Source organism: Drosophila serrata, unplaced genomic scaffold (assembly GCF_035046125.1).
Source record: "Drosophila serrata isolate PLE 108 unplaced genomic scaffold, ASM3504612v1 contig_184, whole genome shotgun sequence".
Lineage (NCBI taxonomy): Eukaryota > Metazoa > Arthropoda > Insecta > Diptera > Drosophilidae > Drosophila > Drosophila serrata.
The window spans coordinates 6,426,974-6,446,629 of record NW_028257082.1 but is presented as its reverse complement, the minus strand read 5'-3'; the positions used below and the strand labels follow the sequence as shown (position 1 = coordinate 6,446,629).

At 43.6% G+C, this 19,656-nt stretch overlaps 1 protein-coding gene across 7 annotated transcripts in view; it reads left to right on the top strand.

Moving 5' to 3' along the window:
* The window catches only part of px (MAP7 domain-containing protein plexus), a 102,882-nt gene that overhangs the window by 52,630 nt on the left and 30,596 nt on the right, over positions 1 to 19,656 (top strand). Inside the window, exon 1 of one of the 7 annotated variants that reach the window (XM_086828531.1) lies at positions 4,022 to 7,572. The exons of the other annotated variants lie outside the window; for them this stretch is intronic. Coding sequence (XP_086684657.1) covers positions 7,515 to 7,572 — 58 coding nt within the window. The 5' untranslated portion in view covers positions 4,022 to 7,514. Of the gene's footprint in view, positions 1 to 4,021; positions 7,573 to 19,656 lie in introns of those variants that run through there. 7 annotated transcript variants of the gene reach the window in all.

Below are 19,656 nucleotides of genomic sequence, written 5' to 3'. Positions count from 1 at the left end.
ACTGACTGTGCACACAGGACAGCACCGCAGCATCCTGCTAGCATAGCATGCAAAAATTCAGCTCTCCATCTCATCTCAGCTCAGCAGTTTCTTCTGCCCCTTCCTCACCTCTCCACCCCTCTGTGATGTCTGTCAGCGGCAGAGGAAGTCGGGGAAAAGTTCTCCAAATTCTACGAAGGCTGATATGCAGCTACAGTCGGCACACCTGTAATTCTATTAAAACTTTGAAGGTTAGGGAAAGTATTCAGAAAAACTCATTCGAAAACTTTAATTTTAGAGGTTCTGTTAAGACTTTGCCCTATAAAATATGTTGGGTTTTATAATATGGCTTCAAAATAGTAAAATCTGTTATGCTGCACCCAAAACCAGTTCGGAATTTTAGCGTGAAAAGTAAGATATTTCTAAAATAAAAGGCCAAAGATGTTATATAATATAAATATTTATATATATTTATATTATGTATTTATATTTGATTTATGCATAGAGTACCCTTTGAACTTTGTTTTGCTTTAATTTAATACCATTTCCATAAGCATTTCCTCTTAAAGAAGCTCCACTGTACTCAATAGAGAGAGAGAGACAGAGAGTGTTGCAGTTGTACTAACTTGACTCGCTGGCTTTCTCCTTTTTTTTTGGGAGGGGGGTGGAACTGAGAGCAGTAATCGCTACATGTGTATGCTGTGCATCCAGGCACTTTTCACTCCTTCGGCCATCACCCGACGCCCGCTGACCTCCAGTGGAAGTTTGCCTGCAAGTCCTTTTCGTCCTTAGAACAACAATTGTGCGACTCTGGGCGACTTGGTTGCTGAGTTTTCCTTGACTGGCGACTGCTGCTGCTTCCTTTTTGGACAGCTACAGTTTTTGTGCTACAATGTGCGTGTTCCTTTATGTGTGTGTGTGAGTGCGCCCAAGGAAATGGCTACGGAAATGAGCACGGAAAATTGTACACACGACCGGAAACTTGGAAAAGTTTCGTTGTATTCTCAGACAGTTGCAAACGGACCCCCGGAACTTTGGTTCTGCCACCCACCTTATACCCGAATTTTCCGGTTTGCTGCGACTGCCCGCGGGTATGATTAAAGTTTTCCTTTTAATTTCTAACAATTGTGTTTCGGTTTAGATTTTTGGGTTCTCGCCATTCTGCGGTTTCGTTGGCTCGTTTGCCCTACGAACCGCAAAGAGAGCATATTGATTGCTCACAATTAGTATAGTCTTCATGTGATTGAGAGTTCTGAGTAAACTCTAATTACATTATAGATGCATTCACTTAATTTTCAACTTCTTAAGAGGAAGGAGTCTTAAAAGGAAAACTTTAAAACTAATTTTATCTAACTTTTCATTTTCAAAAAGATCCAAAACTTATATTCCTGAAAATGATCATGCCAGCATTAATTAAGACATTTTTTTCCATTTGAAGGAATATTTTGTGGAATTCCTTTCGTTGGGACTTACACTTGTCTTTTGGTCAGGCTTTACGTGTCCATTAGGAGACGTCGCTGTGGACCTCAGGTCACCTAGGCATTGGGCATTCGTAATCCGCAACAGATCCTGGCTGCCTCGTCAAGTCAGCTGCGGTTGCCTGTCGGAATGCCGGGTATTTGGCGCTGGCGAAAAAGGGTATTTAGACGTTTGCCGTCTACTTAGCATCCTTCGCACTTCTCTCTCACTCACTCTCGCCAGTCCTGGCTTTTGCCTCGACGCTTTTCCCGTCCGCGTCGCGCATTCCTCGCATTTCCTTTGGGTTTCGTGCCATTTCGAAGTCCTCACACACCCCATTTTTAGCCAGCTCTTTTACTCTCTGTCTGTCTCTTTCCTTTGCCGAGAGGCTGTCTCTTTCGCCTCTGTTTGCCTGTCTTGGCAAACTTGTCGCTATGTGGTGTGAAAAATATTTAAGCGTGAAGTTTTAGCAGCGGTTTTCGCTCGAAGGCTCATTGTCGACAATGTCCTCGGCCTTCCCTTCGTCCTTTTGCCTCTGCATTTTCTTCGCTCCTTGCCCTTTTCTCGTTGACGAACATCGTGTTTCCGCATCATTTTTAACGCCACTTTTGTGTAAGCTTTGCGTTTATACTACTCTGCTTTTCAGTTGCTATATATGTACATATATCTATATATATATATATATATATATATACTATGTGTGTGTGATGGTGTGGTAGTGTGAGTGGCATCCTCTGGTATCCGTGTCGGTATTTTTGTGGATTTGTTTTGTGTCTGAGGGTGTTTTTCTAAATGGCTTTTAAAATCTCATCGCCAGCGTTTTGTCCTCGACGATGGCAGAAGTGTCTCGAGGCTGCCCACAGGGATTGCAAGAGAAGGAGGCAAGGACATAGGAATGGGGAGTGGAGTTCAGGGAGGGCAAAAAGGGCTTCTGCGGTTCTCCCGGGGAGAAGGGCGACAGCGACGGTGGATTGTTAGCTGAGTTCTGTGTGGCTGGCAGTCTATTGTGTTATTGGTTTTGGCGATGACTTTGCTTTGCTTTGGCGTTTCTGATTGTTGCTTCCCTCGTTCCCTCGCTTTCTCCTCCTTCGCATCCTTATCGTCCTTTCGGAATGTGTTCGCCACTAGAGATTTGAACTGTAATTGGTTTTGAACAAGTTCCCATATTTTGTGGACAGTTTGGATAAAATTTGATGGCTGGAGAGGAGGCAAAGTGAGGACATGAAAGATCGGTTACCAGAAAATGGGTACAATATAAATGCAGACAATGTGTATGAGGATAAACCTTCGCTAAGGCGAAGATAGATAAGAGACTAAGTGCATGGTCACACTGTTTTTTTTCGTCCTGCTAATAAATTTTAAGCAGGTTCACACTCCTTGATCCTAAATCTATAAAGCAGTAAAGCAAAGGTTAGGCTTTTAGGCTTAATCAACATTAAAAACTTTAGCTGTAGTTATTACAATTTAAATTCAAAGAAAAACTTTAATTCAATTACTCAATTGATTGGAAAATAATTTCGGAAGTTAAATTTTAAAACCTTAAATCCGTCGAGTCAAAAGTTCACCAAATATGCAACCTCATCTGCTGGCCAGTGTAACCACTCGGGTCAGGATCGACTGCATCCCATGCATCCCAATCATCGAACGTTTATCGTTCCACCCATAGAACAACCTCCCCTCTGAACGACCCACTCCCCTGGCTGCTCCACTCCACACAGCTCTTACTCAAAGAGCAGGCAATATCCTGGTCATACTCATCCGATTTGGCCTGCTTCACACTGAACAAGGCAATAATTTCTGCTCCTAAGCCCTATTAACCATTGCTAACCGAATGGTGGAAGCAGCCAACTGAAAACGGGGGACGGGGTGAAAATGGGAAAATGGAAAAGCGGGAGGGGAAAAGTGGTAAAAGTGGGAGTCGAAGTGGGAGTTTGGGGGCTGGGTTGCGTTGACTGAGCGAGCAATTGAATAAGCGGCAGAGGCGCACAAAAGAATTCGAGGACAGGAGTCCAGGGGCAGGGAATTCAGGCAAGCATTCAGGGGTAGTGCAGGAGGAAGCAAGGGAGGCAGGAGGGAGAGCAAGGGCCCAAAGGCAGGACCCAGAAGGCAGGACACGGAGCCTGGCCCATTCCATTCGATTTCGGCCCAATGATGATGATGGCAATGGGCGACTGGCAACTGGCAACTGCCGGCAAAGGCCGTGCAAATCCGGAACGAACGAACATATTGACAAATTATCCTTTTTACACGCATCGCCTGCTGAGTTGGCCTCCTCGCCTCACTGCACCGCCTGCCAGCCGCCAGTCCCGTTTGCCACACATAGTTCCGTACAGTTGAGGTTGAAAAAATAGCATCAAGTATAGATATTTCAATTGCTTCGTTTTGATAGGTGCCAAATTTGAAACCTACAATTACAAAACAATATTTTTGGGCTTTATGTTAGTGTTTAAAATCATATATTTCTAGATTATTAAGGAAAGACTTATTGTTATTACATTGTTCTTTGGAAAAATATAAGAAATTTATTTTCTTGACTTTTCAAAACATATTTTAAATATATTTTTGTACCGTTCTTAATCGGATTACCCCGATTGTATGTATGTACATATAAGCCATTGTTAAATGTGCCAATGTGCTCACACAGTTGTTCCGCTGTCGACGTTGCCGCCCGCTGCGCTGCCGCGTCTGTGCGGCGTCGTTATCGTAATCGTTGCTCCGTGTGCCAGTGTATGTGTGTGTGTACATAAACAGAGCCTGAAATAACAGCAAGAACAACAAAAACAACAACACTAACAACAGCATCAGCACCGGCAGGAGCAGAGCAAGGATATGCCGAAGAAAGTAGCAAGAGCAGAGAGGCAAAAAAGCGGCTGAGAATGAAGTTGCATACCAGCCAAATGCTCATCCGAGGATATCATGAAGGTTGCCTTTGTTCCGGCACTCAAACTCACTCACACAGACAGGCACAAACACTCTGGATTTCAGGATGCCAGAAGAGCGTGTGAGAGCCAGAGTTGTTTTTCATGCATGTCCTTTTTCTCCCTTGAGGTTGGGTAATATACTAAGAGAGTGAAGGATCTTAGATCGCAGATCGGAGACCTTTTTTCACCCCTGAACCTTAAATTTATGCTCAATTTATTTGCAATCAATTGGATTCAGGGATCTTAGTGTAACAATCCGCTTAGGGCGATCCTTAATTACGTTTTGGTTTTGAAAATAGGGAGAGGATCCTCTAATTGAGATATGCACTGGAAAGAAATAGTTGAAGTTGTTTTATTTGTGGGATTTTGTATTATAATTTTAGTGGGAAAGTCGAAACGTGAACAACCGATTCGATCTAGCCATCTTAGGCTGAAATAAAAAATTTTTTATAATAATATAGTAAAAACTAAAATATAAAAGCTTTCAAAACTAAATTTAGTGCACCTTTTGCTTAGGTTTGCTTTTTTAAAGCATAAATTATGGAAGAAATTTTCATATAAAAAATTAAATTCCTCCTATAAAAATCTTCATCCAATCCAAATTCTGATCAGAACCCCTTTTCCCTCAATAAACCAACTGCACAGATTAACACACTCGCCAACAATCAAAATATAATCTCTTGCCCCGCTTAGCCCATTCGTTCCAAACAAAGCTCTTATACCTGCCCCATCTGGCTGCACCACCAATTAGATGCCGCAACGCTCTGCGGCTTTGCACTTCGCATCCCACATTCGACTTTTATGCCGGAGACGTGTTTGTTTGTGTTTCGCAATAATTAACTCAACTTAAGCTCTCATCGCTGCCGCCCTGAAAGGTATGCAACAATATTTCCGCTAGGCAGCAGCAGAGCCAACAACAGCAAATAAATGGACCTGGGATGCACCCGTTGGCCAGCGGCTGCGCTGCTGCAGCGCTGCCAAGGTGTTGAACACATGAACCGCAGGTTTTGTTTACAGCGCTCACTTGTTGTATTTGCTGTTGTCGCCGCTGCTGCTGCTGCTGCTGCAGCACCAACAAAAGCGACCAGACCCCAACGATGTTGTCGCTGTTGTTGTTGCGGTGGCCACCATTTTGCGTCTTCACTCGGCAAATGGCTCTCTGCTCTCTCTTCGCTCCTGCCTGCCTGCCACTTTCGAGCTAGCCTACTCTCTCCTTCTTGCGACTGCACCAAGACTATATCAATTCCACCCCAAAAAAGTGCAGCGGGATGAGTGCAGGGGGGTTGTGGAGCAGTTCAGAGTGCACACGAATTGAAAATTGCTCCACACTCAGCTACATGCTACATGCACTCCACGTACTGGCTCTGGCTCTCTGCCTTTCCTCTGCTCTCTCACACTTGTGCTCTCTCCGGCTTTCACACGCCGACGCCGTGCTCTTTCACCATTTCTAAGCAGCGGGCGGACACTTGAAGAAAAAACTCACAAGCTATACATAAGAGAACATATTAAAATTGACTTCAAATTTAGGTTTAATAATCAGTAAGAGGTACCTTTTACGTAAATAAAAAAATTATTTAAACATTTAATTAGGAAAAACTATAAACGCAAAAGAATTTCTAAAGACAAGTTCTGAAATGTTTAAAGAACTTGGTCTAAAAATATAATTCAACCACACCGTAATTTCTCCCAGTGCACACTCTCTCGCACTCGCTCTCTTGGGCTCTCTGAGTGATGGCGGGCTGTTTGAGTGTGAGTGCGGTGGCGAGTGCGTTTGAGTGTGTGAGACGACGTCCGTCTTACCCATTTTGGAGTCGAGCGGCCATTCGCCGTTTAGTCCTCGCCAGTGCCGTGTCTTCGGTTTTTGGTTTTTCGGTTTGCTGGCTTGGCTTCCTGCTGCTCGCCCCCTCTCTCACGCGTTGCTGACCGATTCGCACACTTTTTGGATAGCGCGATTAACGGTTGCCAATTAAAGCGCGTGGTGTTCGAGTCTCGTGCTTTCCAGTCACTGTGTGGGAGTGCGTCCGTGACTCTGAGTGTGTGTGTGTGTGTGTGTGTGTGCGAGTGTCAAGTGCCGCTGATTGCGAGTGAGTGGAAGAGGCGGCCGAGCGAATTGAATTACAATTACAGTTGCGATTACGATTACAATTACAGTAATTATGACCGCCACTTGAGGCGTGAGAATCGTGTGGGCGCCCGCAGAATTCGACAGTTTTAGCCCCGCGCTCATTTGAATTTCTGGTATCAGTGCAGCACCAAGTGCCAAGTCGAATGTAGCAAGCAGCAAGTAGCAAGTAGCAAGTAGCCAAGTTGCTTTAACCCCTCTGAACCCGAAATAAAACGAAAAGCGGCAAAAGTTTTGGCTGCCGTGCGCCGCACACCCCGCAGAAAGCAAAGGCAAAAGTTTCTGGCGTGGAATTTAAATTGGAAAAGTAAAATGAAAAGAAAAGCGCCCGAGTAAAAGTTAAACAAAGTGCAAAGTAAATATTAAATTAAGAATACGAAAGAAATAACAAAAACAGGCGGAGGCGAAGCTCGCAAATTTTCGGTGCAGTGCAACAAAAGAAAAAGAAAAAGAAAAGAAGGAAAGAGGAAGGAAGTGAAGTGGAGTGCAGCGAGCGGAAGAGCAGGAGAGTGCAAAGTGCAGAGTGGAAAGTGGAGTGTGGAGAGTGGCAAGTGGAGAGAAGAACGTGTAGAGAAAACAACTTCCGCTTGCATCCTTGGCTCGAGCCAAGTTCCTTAAACTCCCCGGCTTCCTGCTCCTTTCATTAATGCCTTTCTCGCGTAAATCTCAACCGACGAGGCAACGTTTATAGAACGAACCCCCTGCCCCCAAAACGCAGCCCCTGTTTTATTATTCCGTTTCCTTGGATTAACTCAATTTGTTGTCCCGCGTCCTCGTCGTGAAAAGAAACCAAAAGAAGGAGTGGAAAAAACGCTGAAAGAAATTAAAACAAAACTGAAATCGAAGCACAAGTGGGGGCGGCACAAGGATCCCGGGGCTCACAGATCCAGGAGCCAGGATTACGCGTACGCATAGTGCAACCGAGCACACAGGACCCCGCACTCGCCGGCAGAACCAGGAGCAGGAGTAGGAGAGCGTGGGAGTGTGTGTTTCTGTGTGTGTGTGTGAGAGAGAGCGATTATAGCCCATAATAAATGATGGAATGGCTACCAAGAGGATTACCCAGCATCCATGCTCCGATACCGATTTGTGGTGAGTCGTTGGTAAAGTCCTTCCAAAAAAGTACCTCTCTCATAATGGGATATGGATCCGGTTACGCACAGAAGATCTATTTACAGAGGATCACATAGATCTTTCAAAAAAAGAATCAGGGTATTTTGGTTGTTACATATTAAATCCTCTTATTGTTGATTATTAACCGAGAATGTTGGATAGTTTAGCAAATATTTAAAGGGAATTATTAAGGGATTAAAGGGATGGGAGGAACATAATATGTACTTTGTTTGTTATTACTTTAAAAATAATTCATACATTACCTGCGTTACTATGGAATCCCATTTGCTATAGTTTTTCATCTTCCAAATACTCGTAATCCATGTGAGTAATAAAGAACTTTCAGCGATTCGGAACTAAAACTGTTGTCAAACTAATAAATTCCTTTCGGCGGGGCTTTCAACCCCCAAAATTATTAACCCCCCTTGCCACCTTGAACAGCAATAAACTTTCAATTTCAGCGCTAAAAACGCTTTGGCATTAATTGCCTCTGCTGTTCGAATAGTGCGTGTTTCCCAAAATATCTCAATGGCCCCATCTTCTTCCCACCCATATGAAAATACCATAAAAACACTGACAGAGGCCCACCAATAAGTTCGTTTAATTTTCATCTATTTATTTTGACATCGAGGCTCTAGGCCGACAATTAAATGTCAACACGCACAACAACACACATTCCCCCGGGGCACACACAAACACAGAGCGAGATCTTTTTAGGGGTTTAACTACCACCTCGGGGAGAAAGAGGAAATGGATGTGGAAATGGAAAATGAAAATCGAAATGGGATCGCGTCACTTAGGGCCGGGAAAACATAAACATAAACACGAGGCGATCGGAATTGATTAATTTGCTGACACGCACAGCTGATGGTGGAAATGTCAGATCAAAGTTATTTGTTTTGGCTGCCACGGCAGCTGTTGCAGCAGATCATTGCCGCTGCCGCTGCCTCTGTTTATTTTTCCAACGATCCTCGATGTTGTTTTAGCGCTGCTGTGGAAAAATTATCACCTTGTAAATTGTCTTTCACGAAAAACAAATCCCACACACCGAGAAACGAGAACTCGCAGCAGCAGCACGTTTTCAGATTTTCAGAAAAACAATGGGAGGAGAGAGGAGGTGATGGTGTAAAGAAAATCTGAGGAAAAGCAGGGCAAGTGGCATAATCGAGGCGCATTCTACTGTTAATTATTCATGCAATTGCTCTCGAATGCATATATGCATTTGCATAAATATTCATTTAATTATTATCTTAGCCTTAACAGAGTCAATTAAACTTTAAATAAGCTGCACGCAGTTGATTTTCCAAAATTCACAAAATATCCCACACTTTGCACTTACAACGCCCACTTGGGGAATTGTGTAATTCATTTGTCTGTCTGTCTGTCTGTCCCGTGTAAATAAGCCGAATGAGAGATGGCCAATGCCGGATCGGGCTAGAAACAAAATTAATTTTGCATATATTTTTGTGTTATTTTTGTGGCAAATTGAATTAGAGGCAAACAAATAAACGTTGTCAAACGCATTATTAATTCCCAAAAATAATATACAATTGACTTGTTGGTTAAATGTCAATCGTTGAAATGAATTGTTGGTTACACACACTCGCACACACACAGCTGCTGGCCACTGGCCGCTGTCCTTTGGCGCGTCTGTGTTGTGTCTTGTTCGGGCCAAAATCAATATTGGCTCAGCAACGGCAATAAACGCATTGAAAATCGCATCGGAATGATAATAATTTGTGTAAACAGTTGCCGGAACATGTGTGAATTTCGGTGCTGAAAGAGAGCTCCCTCGAAGGAAATGAAACGAATTGAAATGAAATGAAATGTTTGCGGCGATGTCAGACAATAAAATTAAAATAACAAACAATTTGGGTTTCGTCTTGGTGGGCTTATTACAAACGCCTGGATATGTCTAAATTAAGGGAGTGCCCTAGACTAAGTAGCGATTACAATAAACTCTTCGCACTTGAGGAGGCATTACCCAAACACTCGAGCAATTTGTATCTCGGGGTATCTCTGTATCTGGGAACCCGCACAACAACGTAAAAGTACAAGTATCTCTTGCTCTCACACGCACAGACATTCAATTAAAATGTCAGACCAGGCAGCTGTGCGCTTGAGTGTTGCAAACATGGATTTTCGGGGGATTGGAAATTAATGTACAAACTCCGGCAGGAGCAGCTAAATGACAAGGCAATCCAACGAAGGAAAGACATTAACGAGACACCTCGGGGGAAAATTGGTGCAGGGACCAAGGACTGGGAGACCTGGGTGCGAGTGAGTAAATTTGTATGCCAATTACTTAAGCAGCTCAGACAAGACAAGACATGAAGTGACCAGACGCACCCAAAGGATCTACCTCCTGCTCCTGCTCCTGCTCCTGCTCCTGCTCCTGCTTCTGCTTTCTGCTCTTGTGCAAGGGGTCAGAGTCATTAACATGCTGTTGTCGTTTGGCAGCATTTAGGACGACATCTGCACCTTTTTCGGGGCACAGCCTCCCCTATAACTCCTCGGTTGCCTTGGGGGCAACTTGTGCGGTGCCACGGAGACATGGGCGGGCGACAGCTTTTGACACTAAAAAGCCAGCCGCATACGGACACGCCCACCCAGGGCAGCCACAGGACGTGTTTGTGTTCAAGGAGTATAACCACACCACAAACACACACACACGCACATCCTTGCATATTAGGGATATATGTACATGTGTGGGGACAAAAAAGGATGACACGAAGCACAAATTTTAATACGGCAAAAGTATTTTCCAAAAATCGTTTGTTTGCTTTTCGAGATTTCCTCTTTTCGTGTCTCTCTCTCTCTCCCTCTCTCTGTCTCTGAGCTGGAAAGTTTTTCGAGAAACTTTTCATTTTGTGGCCTGCAGGCACGCCCCCATTGACCCGTTACCCTTTGGCCCCTTAACCCATGTCGGCCGCCCATCAGTGCGAGTTCGTTTCGCTTAACCTTTCTGCCCTCTCTCTCTCTCTGTGGAGCTCTTTCTCCGTCTCCTCGCTCGGTGGTGGTGTAAGCTGGAAAAAGGCCACATTCATCCTGCCAGGAATATGTCGCCACAAAGTTTTCTTCGCCTCACTTCACTATCTTCTTTTGGAACTTTTCGGTTGTTACACTGGTGTTAAAGGAAGTTGCCTGCCTGCCAAGGACTTTTCAATAGTCTGCTATTATTTCCCCTTTCCTCTTTTGGTTAAAAGCAATCTAATCTAATTTGTGAGGGGCTCATAGGAATGAAAAACAGACACGCACGAATAAATTCTCTAGGTATTAATTACACATTGAAATTAGCAAGAAAACTTGGGGTGTTATATTTCAATTTTAAGGTTACTTGTTTAAGTTGTTTAGGAAGAAACAATTTGGATCTTAACTTTGAGACCTTATATAGTGCTTCGCTCAAACCCTTTCAAGCTTTCATCACTGGAGTATATTATTGACTTCAAACCTTTTTACTTGATTAAGAAATCAATCTAAATGAAAATTCTAGTTTAGCATTACCTATTCCTTTAATTATTTCAAACCCAAATCAAAGACATGCTCCATAAACTCTTAGCTTCTAGTCACTAGCATTCGCAGAAATTATTTTCTGTTGAAAAGGACTCGAAAACAATTAGATTTCCCGGCAGTTTGCATTCACCTAATCAGCTTTTCTTCGTATAATGCGATTTTCACAAGCTGAGCTCATCTCAGCTGTATCTTGTGTCTTCTTCATTTCATCTTTGGCTCGCTTTTGGTCCTGCTCATCCTGCGGCTAAGCCTTGGCTAATGTGTTGAGCAGTAGCTCACCGCTCACCGCTCTTTGCTGACTGCTCAAACTCGTGTATAATTGAAGCTGTTTGCGGTCCTGCAGTGTTTGTTCCTCTGCTGGGGAGAAAAAAATGGGAGGCTCCGTCTCAGTATGAATATTAAAACTTAATTTAAAATCCATGCCACACACAAAATGGCTCCTCGGGCCACAACGAATACAAAAAGGAAAATATATATATAAAAAAAAACCTGGCTAAGAGAAAGGGATAAAGCCAAGGCGCACTTGGCTGCAAGGCGTCGCTTGCTTCGCGCAACTGTACAAACAGCAGCGGAAATAATGAAGGAGCATTCGGGACGAAGGACTCCGGGGTTGTGGGGTTGAGTGGGTGGCATGCAGGAGCCAGGATTTCAGCCAGCCAGGAGGTGGAGCTGGGTCTGTGGAGGGGAGGAGCACTCTGAAGAGCGAAAAACACATTTTTGCACTTTTATAGCGCAACATCTTTTGTGCACAGACATCCTTCTTCGTCCTTTTGCACCTCCCTCTCCCTCCCTTTGCTCTCTCTCTCCCTCTCTCTCTAGCACACACACACTGATAGAAGGAGATTCTGCGGGCATGCGGGCATGGGGAGCGTGCCTTTAATAAACCCACTTTATTGTTTAGAGCCCAAATAAAATAATCCCCTTAAATGATGCCTTCGCATAATAGACGCCTTGCCAGCCATTCTGCCTGCTGCTTATTTTACGGCTGCCTCCGACCACCTTCCCCCCACCCCACCACAGATCCGCCTTAACCGCTCGTCGCCCCCGACGTCCTTGGCTATTCGTGCCGTGTTTCTGCTTTGTTGCCTCTCTGCACAGTGGTTTCAAATGTCCTTATATTTGGTCGGAAATATAAAATGTGACCAAGTTTTGTTGATATTATCAGAGAACGTGCTTGGAATATATTAAAATACTTTATGATGAACTCCAGACATTTTTAAGCAATGAAGAAATTATAGAATATAATTATATTATCTTTTGCTGATCTAGATCAGACTCCTAAAATCTCTTTCAGAAAATAAATAAATTCATAATTTGTATTCATTTATGTACCAGTTAACCATAAAAGATATACAATTATTAACTACGTAATGCACCTGATTATTATATTCCTAATTTCTTATACCATTTCAAGCGTAACATCCTTAACCAATTGTGTTAATTAGTGAACATTACCACCTAGATTTCCTTAGAAATAAATACCTTTTCAAAAAATACCCTCAGTTACCATCAACCTGTGCTCCAGTGTGCCGAAAAAACAAGGCACCAAGGGCCAGATCCTGTGACTGAGCCGGAGCATTTGCGTTAGCGTCACTAATGATGATGATTTTGTGGTAAAACGTTGTGTTTGTGCTAATCGGGACAATATTATGCGGCAGTAAAAAGTAAATGACTCAAGACGTCGGACGGCGGATAAAGGAGAGGTAGCAACGCAGCAGAGGGCCAAAAGGACGTGAGGGCAACGGGGGGTCAGACAGGCAGAAGGATATGCGGCACAGCGACAGCTGGCGGAGGCGAGACCGAGCAACGCCTTTCCCTTGGAAAGATAAAGGGAATCGAGCAAAGGAGGAGGAGCATTTGTAGGGTAGGGTAGGTAGGGGAATCTCGGGAGAATGAATAGGCGAGGACCGAGGACAGAAGCCAGGAGCCGGGAGCAAGGAGCAACAAAAGCGGACGACAGCTAAGCCAAGAAAAGGCGGCCACAACATGGTTGCTGCTCTATGGCAGCAATACAAAACAGAGTGTGGAAAAAGGGAAAATGCGAAATAAAAGGATCAACTGCGAGGGCAAGGGTGCAAAAGGGCGGGGCGCGCAAAATGCGGGGGGTTGGCCCATAAAGGACAACAACCCACAAAGGCAACAAAACGGACAACATCCCTTAGACTGGGAGACTGCTACGTAGACCGAGACCGAGACCGGGACTCAGACCCAGACTCAATCCCTAAATCCTTCCACCATCCTTCGTCTCGTCCTTGCCCGAAAGCTGACTGCTTGGCTGACTAATGCGAAAAATACGTAATTGCGCATAAATACGGGATTAACAAAGTGCTCGTCGTCAGTTGTCGCCTTTGCTGGTCTGAATGGGATTGCATGGATTGTTTTGGGATGGATGACGGGGTCCTGGAACCCTGCATCCCTGCAACCCTATTCTCTCATATCGCTTACGACCAAAATTAGGCATTTCAATGCATCACAAAAGATTCTCGGTTGTGATGGGAAAGCACGAAGAGTGTGCCCATAAAAAGGGAAACCAATTCAAGTCGTCGGAAATCCTGTGAAACAGTTGCCAGGACTTTGCGGAATTAGTTGCGGGACTTAATCAGAGTGAATTCCCTTTTATGATGATGATGATGCTAATCCATCAGATGCTTTTCACAGATTTCGCAAACAGGGGGAGTTAACTCAAGTAGAATATTATGTTTTCGGAATGTTATATTTGTGACATGAGTTTAGAAAAGTAACTGATTCCTATGTGTCTTTGTGTTTTTATATCGCGACATCTACAAGTATTTATAATACCACCTTTCTTGATTAAAATTCTAATTCTTTTTCTACTTTTTGTTTCTTTCAGGTGAGTTACTCGAGCAGTTCCATTTTGAACTACGATTAGTTAGCTGTAGCGTTGACCAAATGTCTCCTTCTACTGTAAGTATTATCCGAGCCGCAGGCTGCTAAAGGACTAATTGGGGTCTGTGCACCGGTTCCCCGAACACTTGTGCCTTTGAGCTACAAGATACTCGTAGGACACACCCGCTGAGAAGGACTTGTCAGTCCCCTTGTGACTGGTGTGTGTTTGTGTGTGTTACGGCGGCTCAACTCGAATGAGTTGATTCTCCACTGCACAAGGATATGTGTATCACTCACACTAGCAGTCAAGTGTCTTGGCTCTTGTGAGCAGCAGGAGCATTTGAGGCATGTCCTTTCTGCAGCAGAGACACGCACACACACACACACTTGCCTGTCGACATATGTAGATGCATCCTTATTCATTTCCTGTGGCCCCCCCTTGTCTTGGCCATCTCCTCGGCATATGGCTGCCATTTCTAGCACTTGAGCATCGTCTGTCCTCCTGAAGTTCCTCTTTTTTGCAGAACGATTTTAGGGATTTAATTGGAAATGCTTCTCAAGGACTCTGTATTCTTTGGCGTCTAGCAGGATCCCGACGGGCATATAGATAATCCCTCATTCGGAGTAGAGAAACCAAATGATCACCTGGATCCCTTCACCTTCTCCTGCACGAATCTCATTTCGCTTGCCATCCGCAGAGTGTGGATGAAATTCCATTTATGACCGCCTCCAATGCGTTCTGCACTTGGAATGCTATGAAGTTGTGCATTTCTTGCGCGCGTGCTGGGAATTTTCAGTGTGGAATTCCTTCATTCTGGTCATGCCTTCAGACATTGTGCCGGATCCTCGAGGCAGCCCAAAGGACCAGGACAATTTCTCGCAGTGTCAGGAAAGTGGGTAGTGTGGAAGTGGCTCCTGCCGTTGGCATTCTCCTTTGTGTTCGTGATTCCTGGCACTTGTTTATTGTCCGCATAAGGAAGAGCAGTGTGTGCTTTCGGCCCGGAATGTGACTGCAAACTATTTAAATTGTGTACGAATGCGAACCGAAAAGTTTGCAAACATTTTTCTTGTCCGCTGCAGGAGCAGGATTCCCGCTCCTGTTCCGTTGCCGTTGCCATGGCCTGCATCCTACGCCGGTTCCGGTTCCGGTGCCGGGGCCGGTGCCCTCCGTTCTCCGTTCCCCGTCTTCTGGGCTATTTACCTCCATGTCCTGGCATCCAACGTCCCTCCCCCCTTTCCTGTCGGTCTCTGTGCGTGCCGGAATGCTGTGAGGCGATATTTGCTGTCTTGTAGACAAAATTGCTGAAATGCTTTTGCTTTTCCAATTAATTAAAATGAGCTCTGAACCGGTTACACAGAGAAAAAGATGGGGTTACACCTTCAATCTGTGTTTAATTTTAAGATATTAATTCAGATAACAATGTAGAAGGCGTAAAGATAACCTTAATTGTACCATAATCTCGGAAATATAATCCAAAAAGGATGAAATAAACTGCCAGAATTTAACAAGTAATAATTAATAATCAATTTAGATGGTTTTTTGATAGAAATTGTAACTTAAAACGGTTTACAATTTACCGGTTGCCTAGGAGAAGTTTTCTATAGAATAACTAAAACGTAATTGTTAGTTTTCCGGGTAAATTATCTTAACAAATTCAAGCATTGATACATTTAACTTGTAATTACTCAAATTTCCTGGAATCTTCTTTAGATCATACTTTGATGGAGTCGTTGGAATTTCATATAAGGTGACCTAAGGGAGGCAAAGTTCATTTAATTTTCAGTCATCTAGGTTCTCATTATGCACCTGCTGTCCATTTACAAAATGAAATTCAATTCTTTACTATATATGTAGAGAGAGAGAGTCACGTTAGAGTCAGCAGAATGCCAGATTGTGTCCTGGATGCTGTTCGCTGCTGTTCAAACAGGAACTGCAACTGCCCGATGATGCATGGAATTAATATGCATATTTATTGTTGCTTTTGTTTGCTTAATAACACTGTTTGGTTGGAACACCCCTCCATCCAAAATATCGAGTTCGGACCAAATCATATTACACGCTCGCCTAGATGGACGTCGTTTTGGTCGGTTTAATGGAGGCGTGACCGCAGCCATTTACAACGCTTCTCGTTTTGGGGCAACTCCTGCTCTCTCCATATGCATATATGTTGCACCCATATATCCCTGTGCCCAAGCCCGGCTCCTTTGCCCGAGTAGTAGCCATGGTGTCCATGCTAGGCTGTTGCGGCTGCGGCTCCACTGGGAAACTCTGACCGCAACAGACCAGCAATAATTAATGCATGAGCAGCAGCTACTCCTGCTGCTGCCAACTAACTAAACTAGCAGGCACTCCGGATCCGGTTCCCTTACCCCTTCCTCCGACATCCGGTCACTTCTCCGCCTTGACTGGGAGCCGGAGGCAGCCGGATGGCCCATCCGCTTCTCATTGTGGCCCCGGGACACAAGGGCCGTGTCCCCTGGTCCAGGTTCCAGGAGCTGTCGACATTGGTCGGTCGGTACCGGGACCAACGGCAAATAATTGCATATGAAACCGCAGGAGCAGTTGACGGCCTCCTTGGCTGCTGCACTGCTGCACTGCACCAGCAGTAGCCACAGGACATGCACAGCATGGCACTGAAAGGACGCTGGGTGGCTGAAATGGAATCAAACTTAATTTATAATTCATTTGTGCACCACACGTTGTCCAAAGCGGCCGCCGCCTCCTGAAGCTCGTGAGCAAATTGCAAAAGTAAATTAAGCCCGAAGATTCAGATTTTCCAAAGGATAGCCAGGAGCAACAGTAGTTACTTCGATTTCAAATTGCTAAACTTGAGAATTACACTGGAAATTTGTATAAACTTTAACCACAGATAACTTGGTGAGTTAAATGTTATCCTTGTGCTATTCTGAGATATTGTTTAAGGTTAAAAAATAACCTACAACTAAGGATAATGGATCTATCTTTATTTTCTCAAGCTTTATCGATTAATAGACTAGTTAAACCTTATTTTACCGATACATCAAGGTGTCTTTAATTACTAAATCCACTTTCTGTGATGTTGTATCTCTATTTAAATCCTTAGCTACTGTGGAAAATATACAATTTTGTGTTCTTTTTTATCAATCGTAATAAAAACTTAAGGATATCTTAATCGTTCTTTTTGCAACCCTTTCAAATTAAAATGATTCAATTTACTAATAAGGTTGTTAAATTTAATAAATATCCTGTTAACAAACTTAATAATATTTCATTAAAAGTTTAAATCAAAACATAATCAGCTTAAAAGAAAAGTCAACAAATAATCGAATCAAGTTTCCTGAAAAACTCGAATCTTTTTACACCATCACAAAATATATTATGGCCACTTGGCTATGTGTGTGTTCTCCCATCAGGCTCATTATTCCCATTTCTCGTTACTCCATCGCCTCTCACATCCTGGCTGCCATCTATTTTGGAAAATGGCCGGAATAAAAGGCAAAACGTAGGGAGCCACAAATTTTCGCATTTGATTTAATTGTGAATGTATTTATTAAATAAATTATTCATGGCCAGGGCGAGTGCACTTCGCCATGTGAATGTGCTGTGGCTGACCTAAACATGTCCTGGCCGCAGGATCGCCGTCACCGGTGCACAGCAGGATATATAAGTATATATATACATATATTTGGGAAGTGAATAGGAGGGGATCCTGCCTGCCTGACTGTGTGTGTTCCGTTTGCCACTGTAATTAGTTGTGGTGGAATAATCGCATGCGACCGGCGACATTTCTCTGTGGCAAGGAATGTTCGGTGGTTTCGGTACCCCCACTTCACTCCGCTCCGCTCCACTGCTACATATGGAGGACGCAGTGGAGGAGCTAAAGGGTCAGCAGGAGTAATGGTATAAATTCGGAATGAGCCCATACGAATTTACCATAATAAAGGGGTGTGCGAGTGCCAGTATGACGATGATGGTATGAATGTGGATGGAAACATGTGTTTATGTGTACAATAATGGGCTGCGGGCTAAGGGTGGAGGGGGGGCGTGACCACTTGTGGTTGGGCGGTGCGGGCAGTTGGTGGTGCTTGCATTTTGGCCTTTCTCCGAATCGGTGACATTTTAATTTACCCAAGCGAGAAAACCAATTTTGTTGCAATGAACCAAAATGCAAAATGTGACAAATGCCACAGCAGCAGCAGCAGCAGCAGCAACGACCAGGGCCATAGCATTGTTTCTGTGCATAATTTATTCAACATTTATTTATTGGAAGTTATGATTTGCATTCTGTGGCTGTCAAGGGGTTGTCCGAGGGGGAGTGAGGTCAGGGCTTTCAGTCCGAGGCTCACTTAATTGACTTTACAAAATTACATTTGCATTTGACCAAATTAACTGAAATGAATAAGCCCCTTCAGCGGCAGTCCCTACTATCCATGGTCCTAGCCCTGCCTCTGTTTTTGATTCCTGCTAATAAATGAGGTATAAATCAATGGATATGAGATTTCCAGTTTCCCAGGTTCTCTGTGTGGAATGAACTCGATTTTGTGCAAGGATTTTGATTGCAGGGGGCTTATGGACATACGAAGGGGCTTATTAATATGATAATTATAATTAGATGTAACCAGTTAAGTGATGATTATCGAAAATTTGGGTATATATTTTTGTACAATGCTGGAGGGACGAGGAAGCCCAACTATCATAACAATCTAAGGTTAGGATAGTTGAACTGGAAGTAATATGTATAAATTTATGAATTAATTTACAAGAATATATATGGTTTATAGGGTTGGAAATGAGTCCTTGGCTGACTAAATTGATAATAGCCTTTGCAAAGGCATAAAAATATCAATAAATATAGATTTAAAGAATGCAAGTATTTCTGGTGTTCTTGAGGGCATATTATGTACGTTTCGATTTGGAATTAAAATCATGTATAATAAAATATTGAAATTGTATGATATTTTGACTTAGTTATGATCAATTTAAACATCCCGGCGGCCCGAAGTTAGCTTAGGTTCTTAAATATTTTCAAAGGTTTTGGTATATCCTTTTTAGTAAAACCTGCATTCGGATTAGAATAGCTCGAGGTCTATTCTGATTGATTCAAGATACATAAATCCAGGACCTGACACAGATAGATTTTCGGCAGAAAACAAGTGCAGCATTTGATTTCTAAACTATGTTTCTGTGGAAAGGTTCAAATAAATATTTATTTTGAATAATTCCCAACATGAACCTCAAACATTTTCGATTATAATCCAAGAGTGAATGCTATTCATTGGCATAGCTTATATAGTATAAAGTTCAAGTTATATGCCCTTGCAGTTTTTGGATTTTTACTCACTCTCGGAGGCTTACAGCTGCACCCATTCCGTTTGATGGACTATGCAAATTCCTCGGCGCTTTAATGCCCAGCGGGAAAATAATAAAAAAAAAACAAAAACAAGTTCACCATGGTATATATGGCAACGTGGTGGCTCCATGGCACCGGAGCGGATGGAAACGGGAGTCGAGTCTTGCGGTGCTCTCGTGTCAGTGCGCTGATTAAATTCGGCAAATATCGCTGATGCCAGCAAATCGCCGCTCAATGCATCTTTCTCTGTATCTGGCCCAGAGTGTGTGCGTGTGTGTGTGTGTCCTGCGTGGGTGGGTTTGCTGCTGGGTGTGGCATCTGAGTCGGAACTAGAAACTAGGAACTCTGGGATAGTGTTGTTGGGATCTAGGGT